Raw genomic sequence first — 11123 nt, forward strand, 5'->3', positions numbered from 1 at the left:
AGTCATATTTAGACCTTAAATGAAATCAATACTGTGATAGCAGTCAGTTCTGCATTGCCAATAACATTTTCCTTCACAAACTCACATGGAGAAACCCCATCTAAGAAGGTCATAGAGTCCTTTAAGACTCCAGGAGATTTCAGATGGACTGGAAGGACACAAAGCAGGGCTTTCCCATCAATGCCACACATCACCGCAAAGGTCGCAAAGGCCTAGTGGAAGCATGACCACCCTCCAGGTCTGCCTCAAGGCTGCACACTCCTCTGGGTGAACCCACTGTGAGCCAGACACACTTCATCCCACAAGTATTCTCTGAGCACCAGCACCTACCTGTGCCACAGTGTCAGGCCTATGCTCTCCCCTAGGGAAAGAAGACAATATAAAGCTATAGCTCTCCAGAAGCCCTGGTCTAGTTGTAACATAGGCAAGACATATCCACCTCCCTGCACAGATAATCTAAATCTGGCCTCTCAAGTTGATGCTAGCTTGCATTCCAAGCCATTCTACATCTTACTTGGGAGTAGGTGACTCACCTTGATTTCCATGAGAAGCCATTAGACTAGCATTAATAGGAGTCCAGCAAAATACAACGTTTGCAAGTATTTGGGGAAGACAAAAAAGGTAGAGTAACAGATGCAAAGAGACCTGCTAGATACAAAATTATCACATATTAGGCAGTGTAAAAAATTGATCTTTGTTTTAACATCATTCTGAAATAACTATCTTCCTATATGCATGTTTCTACACTGCCCAACTGATGTAGAACATCTGTAAAGATTCTAGAGCACACACTGGCCTCTGCACCTCAAAGCAAAGGTGACATTTTCCCATGTTTACACAGCTTGCATAGTGTAGACCAAAATGGATTTTGTACATACACTATAAAAACAGCTATTTTGAAGACACTAGGCAAAAGGGATGAGTTTGTAGAGATCTAAGCTTCATCTGTATGAATCCTAAAATCAGAAAGATTATTTGGAAAAGTCAATGAATCTCTTTCAACTTGTAATCATTTGGACTTCATTAAAAGTTTGTTTTTTTTGTTTGTTTTTTTTTTTCAGAAAAAGGATCCTGTTTGGGGATGTCATTGTAGACTGGAAAGGACCCTGGATTGAACCAGAAGATCTTATTTTAAATTCTGATTCTGGCTCTAACTAATTGTATGTCCTTGGACAGATCACAAGTGACTAGCTTCCAATTACTTCTTTGTAAAATGGAAAAGAACACTTGCTCTTTTTCTACCACCCAAGGTAGACTTCATAATTGAATAGGGGTAAATGTAAATACATAACAGTGCTTTACAAGTATAAGCTCCTGCTACTACGTCTCACTCTTAATATTGAATTTCACAGGCAATATTATAGCAAAACTCCATTTTACTCAACTGTAGTATTGAAGGAGAAAGTTACATAGGATGTTCAGATCCTGGAGCCATAAAAGACCATATTGGGTAGCGTTTGGTGCAGGAAACAAAAACTTCTCTGGAATTTTGAAGATAAAGGGACTTAAAGTAGGTAGTTAAACACTTGACAGAATAACTGGAAGGGTTGGAGAAGCAGGCTTCAGGTTGGGTTGCCACCAATGACCCCAGAACACTGTAGCACTGACCCTTGCGGAGAGCTATCATTTCTACCACATGCAGGAAGGCGAGAAATCAAGAAAGAACTACAGGGGTCCCAAACAAGCCAGCTTAGTGGAAGACAAGGAAGCATAAAGTGAGAACAGGGAGTGGCCACTGCCACCATTGCTTCTTGGAGACATTGGAGAACTATTACAGGAGATGCCACCTCTTTTAACATATCATGTATCTGTAGAAACCACCCAAAAGATGCAGTAAGGTGGCCTCTTTAACATTTACACCTTCCAAATCTCATGTGTGTGCACCTATTTGGTGGAACTTAATTTTTAGCCAGAATATTGGCCTCAAAGGCGTCTGGTAAATGTAGATTTAGATGTCCAAATTTTGTATTAGAGGAAGTCCTACTAAGAGGATGTAGGAATGGATGCTAAGTGAGATTCAACTATATCCAACACAGCACACCTGGGAGCATCATGAGTAGGCTCTTTAATTGGTTTTTTTTTTTTTTTCAATCCAGCAGACCAATTACCAATTTGCTCTGTGGTTTTCCAGAGTTTTGAGCTCATATGACCTCTTCTATAAAATTAATCAAGATTAGCTTGCCTTTACCTATTTCATATACAAGTTCCAAAAAAAATTTGGGTTTTTTAAAAATGGCAAAACAGTCTCTTAATCTTTTAGATACCAATGTTATTCATTGATAGCCACCATGTCTAGTTCAGGTGTTTTCTTTGCTAAGTAATCCATTTTTCCAGAACTTGTTCATGAAACATCAATGCAATAAAAAAAAAAGAAAGAAACATTAACCAAACAATGTGAACTAACAAAGCCCTTGAAATAAAAAAACAGAGGTAGAATGCTCTTAATGCCAATACTAAATACCTAGGTTTTCCTAATTATAATAGTCTATTTCCCAATTTATAATAATTTAGTTTCCTGATAAATATATAGATTTAGTGAGTGAATAATACATGAACTGAAACATTTTTTTCAGAATAAAATTAAAGTAAAAATTTCCAAAATTTAAGTTAACACATAGTAAAGATAATAAAATTGAATATTAGACCTTAAACATATCAGAGGGGAACCAGAAAGACTCTTAGAGAGTCTAAGAACTCTTAATATCCTATTTCTGCTAGATCTTTACAAAAATTGATGGCTGCTTTTTAGGGTTTTATATGCAAATGACCTCAGAAATATGTCTCTAGTTCCTTTGGCTACTGATGCATACAGGTACATGGCTCTGATGAGGGGATGGGACATAGAATAGATGGGGAAAGGATTAGATGGAATAGATTGTGAAAGTTGTCTGATCACATAGGATTTATGATAAGATCTGAAAGGTTGCATGAACCTAATATTAACTTGGGTAACAGGAACGCTAAGGGTTTCAGTTACCAAGGATTTGTTATTTAAGTGGAGACCCATAGCCGCAGTCAACAATACACAATCAATCTCATTCTATTTTCTGCTGGCACTTCTTGTTCATGATAACATGAAACAATTCTGATAAGGAAACATTTAACTATGGGTTACCAAGTTCAACATAAAAAAGCAAAATGTTCCTGTCCCATTTAAATATCATTGCAAGTAAACATAATTTGAAGCTACTTATTGGTAGGCTAAACTTTCAAGGGAAGCTAATAGCCAGAGCAAATTATCCTAATGGACCATAGGTAGGAAATATCAGTGTCAGGCAAGATAAGAGAGAAAACCTGTGAGGGAAAAATATATTCTAGCAACAGTAGCACTAGTCTGCTTTGCTATGTCAATAACAGCCTGTAGGCATTACATTTCCTCCCTAAATTACTAGAGCTTTGTTTAACTGTTTCCTCCTTGGGGGCATTTTCTATACCCGCTACACTTGCCAGACTTCACCTTGGGACAGATAAGGACCTAATCAAGGGCCATCTAAACTAAACATGAGTCACTTTTGTTATTATTATTCTAGAGGGTCAATTCAGCAATAAGAAAAGTGCATTAGGCTGAAGAGGTTTTGTTTAGTTTTCATTCAAAATAAAAATAGCTTTATTAGATTAAAAACAAGCAAAATCAATCTATGGAGTTAAAAGTCAGGATAAGGGTGCTCAGGACTCCTGGGCCAGCTATGTTTTGACCTGGTGCTGGTGACATGGGAGTGTCACTTTGCGAAAACTGATCCAGCTGGACATACAATTTGCATATTTTACTGTATGCATGTTACACATCAATAAAGAAAAACCTTAGAATAGCTTTATTCACTCACCCGGAAAAAGTTATAAACTTACATTTAGATTATGGTAATTACTGACTGTCAATCAGAAAGTCACAAAGCTCTTTGGACATGAAAAGTGGACATATGTGAGTATATTTAAGCGGCACTTTAGAGGACACCTGCTAGCCTTCCAGTCTACAATCTGCCTTGCACTCTGGGGGTGTCCCAATCTGTAACCCATGGCTACCAACTCAGGGTTGTTTCTTCCCTGCTTCCTGTACCTTTCCCAAGTGAATGTTACTACATCCCCTCTTCGTAAACCCTTCCCCTCTGCTCCCTCATCCATCTTCAAAGTGTCATCTTGTCATCATTTTGGAAACTGGAACTGCAGATGCCACATAATGGAAAAGTTCTAAGTTTTTGTGTAGGATGCTGAGAAATGTACAATATACACTAGTGTTTTTTTTTTTTTAATTATCTGTTTTAGCTGTGGGATTTTTTGGCATGGAGGGTTGTGGTGGTAAAGAAGGAAGTTACTTGTTTCAAATCCACAGGACGTTAATGTAAATTCAAACCTCTGAGCTTCCTCAGGCTTCTCAAACCACTTAGCCTAGTAATTATGACTTTTGAATGTTAGATAATGTCTATAAGACAGATGTACAATGTGAGACTATACGTGTGCATATATATATACACGGAATTTAAGTAGAAATAAAACTTTGAGATGACTTGTAAACTGACTTGCTTTAGAGAAAGTGGATCCTGCTTTGAATTATGAAGATTCATTTTCTCTGAAATACCTAAAATTTTGAAAAGGGGCAAATAAACCTGACTTGTTATCCCTCTCCAAATTATAAAATCAACACACACATTAAAGGGAATGGTAGTGAGCTCTGGACCATTCCACTTGTAGAATAAAAGAGTCATATAACACATACTGACCACCTTGATAAAATTCACATCCCTTTTACTACTAGGGGACAATAACTTATTAAAAATGTTTTACTGAGGGTCTCCTGTGTGTCTGCACCAAACAAAGCAATGCATATGCATTTGCTCATTTAACCTTAACAGCTGTTCTGTGAGGTAGGAAACGTTACAGTTTGCAAGTTACAGTTGAAGAAACTGAGATGGGGTACATTAAGCAACTTGTCCACAGTAAGATGTGAATTCGGAAGGTGAGAGTAAAGAAAAAGAAAGAACAAAAAAATGAAAACCTTTCCATTCTCCAAAGTTGTAGAACAAATAGACAGGGTTCTTGGGTGTGGAAAACAGAGGTAACTCAGGGGTTAGGAAGTCTAATGTACAGTTTTCAGTTCTTCTTCTTTCTCCCTCCATGTCTTGTCCAATATAGAGCAAGGCCAAGGTCCAGAAGAGAGAGGGGCCAGTCTCACAATCTCCCAAGCTCCCTAGCTTAGATGGAGAAAGTTAGTCTCCTTTTCCTGCTTCTCTCACCAGAATTCTCCCATAACACTCACCTCCCATCACCAGAGTCTGATAATACACAAATGCAAAACAAAAGCAAGGATATAAAGTGGCATTTTTAATATCATCAGTAAAAGAGGTACCCATAATAGGTCAGTCCTTTATCTCCTTGCCAAGTTCAGGAGGGAAGTTTTAGCCTTGATGCTCAGACTATATACACCATCACTAGTTTTAAAACATTGAAATATTCCAGATCCCCCACCCACCCACCTACAGACCCTGGGGACCCCCAGACATCCCCATGATCAGTCAGCAAAAGGGTTAATGCCTGGTCCTGGTGTAAGAGGGTGTCTCCAGGACCCTACTCTCTTACACACCTGCTGTCTGTTGTGATCGGTTAGTGCCCATGTCAAAGTTTTTGACTACCACCCTTGCAGCATTCGCAGCCTCAATGTGACTTGTTGGTAGGTGGCCAACAAATCATGCATGGCACTGCACTCTCTCAGTGACATCTTCCATTCCTATCCTGTGGTCAGGACAACAGGACCACTGATTATGGTGCTTTAATTGATTAAGAGATGATCTCTTCACAATCCTAAATAGCCCCCAAATCATCATTTTTGAATACTCTGTTATGTGTTATGCTTTCTAAAGGAATACGGAGAATGTTTTACGAGTATGCCCAGCCTTCCTCTTACAGACCAAAAAGGAGGTTCTACAGTTTTTAAATGAGATTAGATATTCGAGAGATTTTTAGGTTGTTTACAGCATTTACTTTTCCTCTACACAAGCAGATGGGGATGTACCCCTGGGGCGGGGGACAGCAGGTATTTCTCAATGCAAGTGCCAAGAGGAAGGACACAGCAGCCTCCCTGCCCAAAGACACAAAGTCAGATTAGGTGGCTTCTCAAAAAGCTTCTCTCTTTCCTTTCCCTTTTTAACAATCCCACTAGAAGCAGGTGAAAATTAAAAAAAAATTTTTTTTTCATTGCATATAAACAATTCAGAAGAAATGTACAAATGTGATTTAAGCCAATCTGGGTATTGGGGATACTTCATAAAACATTCTAGAAGATACAAAAAGATTGTCCATGATTATGTCATTGAGGTCATTCTACCTCTTAGGTGGAAAGTTGGATGAATTTCTCAAAATGCAAACAGAGAGATAAAATTAAATTTACAAACCAGGGAAAATTTAGGCAGGACAAGGAGATTGTGCTATCTGTCTGTCATACCTTCCAAGTTCGTTTATAAATCATAGCCCAGTGGTTTTCACAGTGTGGTTCCCCCAACCAGCAGCACAAACATCACCTAGGTTATATGAGAAATGTAGATTCTCAGGCCCCTGCCCCAAACCTTCCCAATCAGAAACAGAGGGTGGGGCCCAGCAATCTAACTGTCACCAAGCCCTCCAGATGGCTCTGATGCATACTCCAACGTGAGAAGTGCTGCCTTACCCTGTTGGCTCCTCCCAACCAGTAGATGAAACAGGGAATGTAGCATTAACAGTTTTGCATAAGAAGCAGCACAGTTTCAGAGAGGGTAAGCGATTTACCTAAAGTCACATAGCTTACTGGTGACAGAACTAGCACATAAACCCAGGCCTTTGACTGGATCTAGTTCTTTTTGTCACAATCTCATCGTGATGCAATGTCCATAGGCAGATAACCTGAACTGCTTGATTCTGGAAGGGCACAGATGAGCTGGGAAGAGTAAAGGAGGTGATGCCTGGGGAGGATCAAGGCAACTCGGAGGAAGTCGGGATCCCCTGCAGTCCACAGATCACAGTGGAGACCAAGAAAGGCAAAGAACTTGCAGGACAGATCATCATATTCTAGATAACTTGACTCCTGGGTGCAGCCTAGGTTTCTTTTTTAAAAGAGCTGTGATTCTACTGGCCTTCTCCTTCATGCCTGCCCTACATCTTTCCCATAGGGCTTCCTCAGAAACTCACTGCTGCTGTGCTCACAGGGAGTTTGACCAGCGCCCTCGCCATTATTCTCAACACACCATTCATTAGGGATTTTGATGATTTTTGTCTCCTTCACCTAGCACATAAGGTCCATTACAGAAGGGATTTTGTCTACTTGTTTCACCATCCCAGGATCTAGTCTAGGGCCGGCACTAATAGGTGAGCAAGACATATTTGTTACACAAACACACATAAATATAAACAATCTACCTTGATATATCAAAATGTGTTTTCATAGAAGACCTTCACCCTCAAAGTGACATTGGCTATTTTCTCCCAAACAAGAAATTATGGAGAATTATTTAAAACATGGTTTAAAATCATCACTGAATAGAAATCCAAAGCTTATGTTGAAACTCCATTTTTTTTATTCTGTGAAATCTCTTTCTCTCTTTTCCCTCTGCCCTTCGTTGTCTTTCTTGGTGAATTCATCATCACATTAGCTCTCTAGTCAAGGATCTCAAGATGGGTAAGACTGTTATATCTATTGTTGATTTGTCTTTTTTTTTTTTTTTTGCCTTGACACAAAGCATGTCATCTGTGTCTGAATTTATCGTTTAGATTCTATTCCATTTACAAAAACATCCGTTCCAATTAGACTAGGACTGAAAGAAGAAAAGTCTGAAGTCCATGGTAAAAAGATGCACGTCTACATCCTTGCCTACAGCATTTAATAATTGGCATTCGCTTTCAAGGAAGCTGTAGCTCATACTCCAAGTTCCGTTGGCACTTCCAGCTGGACAAAATATAGACACAGATGCACTCAGCTAAGTAATTGGATTCGCTACCTGGAATATTTAAATTGTTTTCAGACACTGGAAAATGGCTTAAGAAGATTAAAGAAAAATACCCTAGAGGATAACAGGCTATAATTTACTATGTGGAAAATCTTTTCAGCAAGAAGAACGCCTCATTCTCCTATAATTCCTCCTGATTAAGAGATGTATTAGTCATTTGGACCTAAATTTCCTTAGAGCCTGGCAGCTCGTGTTTATTTCGGTGGTGTGTTCTTATCAACCCTTTTGAATGACACCTAGGACATAAAATTGATACCATAACGTTCTCCATCCGAAGAGTCGAATGTTTTCAGGGGGGTTACTAATTTAAGTGTTTTGAAGGCAACTGGGGTAGGGAGGAGGGAGAAGTCATTGGAAGTTCTTGGGTCTGGACTGCACATGAAGCACTCACTGGAGCCCCTGGCACTGGGCTAGGCTCTGTCCTACCTGGCAAAAGGTGAAGGTAAATCTTGAGGGAACATCTGGTGTCTATTTCAAGCAAAAGACTCCAGCCAGCTCAGTTCTCAAAAACTAGCCCTCCACATTTGCCTACAGGCCCACTGAGCCCCTCTACGACTCCTGCAGCCCTCCCCCTCTGCTCCCGAGCCTCCTCAGGTGTCCCCCGGCTCCGCAGCCCTTCTCAGGGGCCCTCACTCCGGAGCCAGGCGCTGAAGTTTGGGATCAGCGACCACCTGTCGGCTGGACTGCTGTGCCCTCTGCCGCGTGGGCCCCCACAACAGCGCTAAGACGGTTAGCAATCACTAAACAGTTTCGGACTTCCAGGGCGTTCCTTCTTGAAAGGGGGCAAAAGAAGTAACGGGGCAGGGGGTGCGTCCGCGGGCGGAGAAAGGGCGCGTCTTGTTCAAGCCCGGCGCTTGCTGGCTGGTCCCAACTTCACATTCCGCACTTTCCAAACTCTCAGGACCTATTACCAGGTAAAGCCTGCCCTCTTGCTACGCTGGCCCAAAAGATTTAAGACCCTCAGGGGGCGCTTGCCAGCCCTAGACAGGATGTCAACTACTAAACCCCGAGGATACAGGAGCGCGCGCAAAGCTCCTGCCCTTTGCCACCTCCCTTGGCATATGCCAACCTGTGCTCCCCGAGGCCGCCCCTGCCCTCTCCCTGGGCGACAATTGCATAACGCGCCCCTCGCCCCACCCCCACGCCGCCCGCCCTACCCAGTGCCCGGGCCAGCGCCCCGAGCCGGGCCGCCCCAATACTTACATCATCCCACTTGACGAATTTGGTGCCCTTCTTGAGGCTGTCGGACACGCACACGGGCTTGAGTTGCAAGGCGTGCACTCCGGGTTGAGCCCCGGCCATCTGGGCTCATCGGGGCTCCGGGCAGCCCGGGCGAGTGCGGCAGGGACAGGGCGCGGGGCGCGGGCTCCTTTCTCCGCTCCGGAGGCGCTCGACGCTGCTCCCCCGCCGGCCTCCCTGGCCTCCCGGCCTCCGCACCTCCCTCGGGCGCCGCTCAGCAGGCGGGGCGCTCGGGGGCTCAGCGCCGGGCCATGCCCCGGGCGGGACGCGGGCTCGGGAGCCCGCGGTGGATGAGGAGCCTCGGAAGGCGAGGAGAAGCCGAGCCCGGCAGCCTAGGCTGCCAGCCGCCGCCGGATCCTGCTCCTCCTCTGCCGCCGCCTCAAAGCGCACCATTCAGCACATCCTCTATACACAGAGGGAGAGAGCGAGTGACACACGCCCGGCGGCCCCCCGCCCCCGCTCCTTCCCCTCCTCCCTCCTGCTCCCGCCCCCCTTCCCCGCCACCCTCGCTCGCTCGGTCCTTCCTTCCCCCCGCGGTTCCCAGCCCAACTTTGCGCGCTGGGTCAGGCGCCGGGAAGCGGGGACGCAGCGGCACCTCCTGGCTCGCGGGCCCCACTGCAGGCAACGCCTGCCTCCCGCACGCCCTCTGAGCATGCCCGGTGCCCTGGTTGCAGGGGTGCCAGGGGTGTCCGGGAGCCGTTCGCTCCTTAGGCTTTTCGGAGGAACTTGGGCGCGAGCCCGGGAGCGTCTTTGGATCTTAACCGGGTGGGAAAAGGGGGCCGTCTGGAGGGATCAGAGAGGCAACCCGCGACTTTCCGCTCTAGCCGCAGCTCTCCAGCGCCGGCCACAAACCAGCTTTTCTAAATGACAATTACTATTTGAGAGGCTTGGAGTGAGAGCTCTTTGGAGAAACCTCGCCGCACCTGAGAGTTTGCAGCGCGCTGATCTTGAAGTCAGTCGGGGCAAAAGGTTAAGTTGTGCTTTTGAGATAGAAAGGTGATTCTAAGGGAAGCAAAGGTTTTATTTCCTAAGGAAGACAGAAGGTCCTATCTCCCCATCCTCTCCTTAAGTGTGTAATGCGTGTATGTGTGCGTGTGTGTGTGTGCGTGTGTGTGTGTGTGAGAGAGAGAGAGAGAGAGAGAGAGAGAGAGAGCTGTCTTATTGATAGAAACTTGCTCATTTAGGAACATAGGTCAAGAAATGTTTGTATTCACTCATTCAGCAAACATCTTTCATTTCAAGTAAGGAAGAGGGCAGGAAGAAAGGAAGGAAAGAAGACCAAGACCGAAATGGATAAAATTCGAAAGACTGATAATACCAAGTGTTTTGAGAGGATGTGGAGTAACTAGAACTCTCATCCACTGCTGGAGGGAGTATAAAATGATAAAGCCACTTTGGAGAATAGTTTCTCATAAAGTTAAACATTTTCTTATCATACAACCCAGAAAATTCACTCCTAGATATTTGCCCAAGAGATATGAAAACATATCCCACACAGACTTATCCAACAATGTTAATCCCTTTCTTCCTAATAGCCCCAAACTGGAAACCACAAATGGCAATCAGCAGGTGAATGGATAAACAAATTGTGGTGTGCTCAAACAGTGGAGTACCATTCCACAATAAAAAGGAAGGGGCATGCAAGGACATGGGTGAATCGTACAGACTTTATGCTTAGCGAGAGAAGCCAGACACAATAGACTGCATGCTGCATGAATCCACTTGTAGGAATTCTAGAATGGGTGAGATATTCTATGTCAACAGAAAGAGGATCAGTGGTTGCCTATGGCCAAGGGTGGGCAGATATTGATAGGAAAGAGACTTCAGGGAGCTCTGGGGGTGTTGGAAATATTCTATATCATGTGTGCATACATATGTCAAAACTCATAGAACTGTACACCTAAAATGAGTAAATTT

At 43.6% G+C, this 11123-nt stretch overlaps 1 protein-coding gene across 1 annotated transcript in view; it reads right to left on the reverse strand.

Moving 5' to 3' along the window:
* PLCB1 (phospholipase C, beta 1 (phosphoinositide-specific)) overlaps window positions 1–9281 on the reverse strand; it is a 756841-nt gene extending 747560 nt beyond the window's left edge. The window contains 1 exon segment of the mRNA XM_012639238.1: window positions 9171–9281. Within this exon segment, the coding sequence (XP_012494692.1) occupies window positions 9171–9269 (99 nt within the window). The 5' untranslated portion in view covers window positions 9270–9281.
* Window positions 9282–11123: the final 1842 nt, after the last annotated feature.

The sequence above is a fragment of the Propithecus coquereli genome, unplaced genomic scaffold, assembly GCF_000956105.1.
Source record: "Propithecus coquereli isolate 6110/MARCELLA unplaced genomic scaffold, Pcoq_1.0 Scaffold139, whole genome shotgun sequence".
Classification (NCBI taxonomy): Eukaryota; Metazoa; Chordata; class Mammalia; order Primates; family Indriidae; genus Propithecus; species Propithecus coquereli.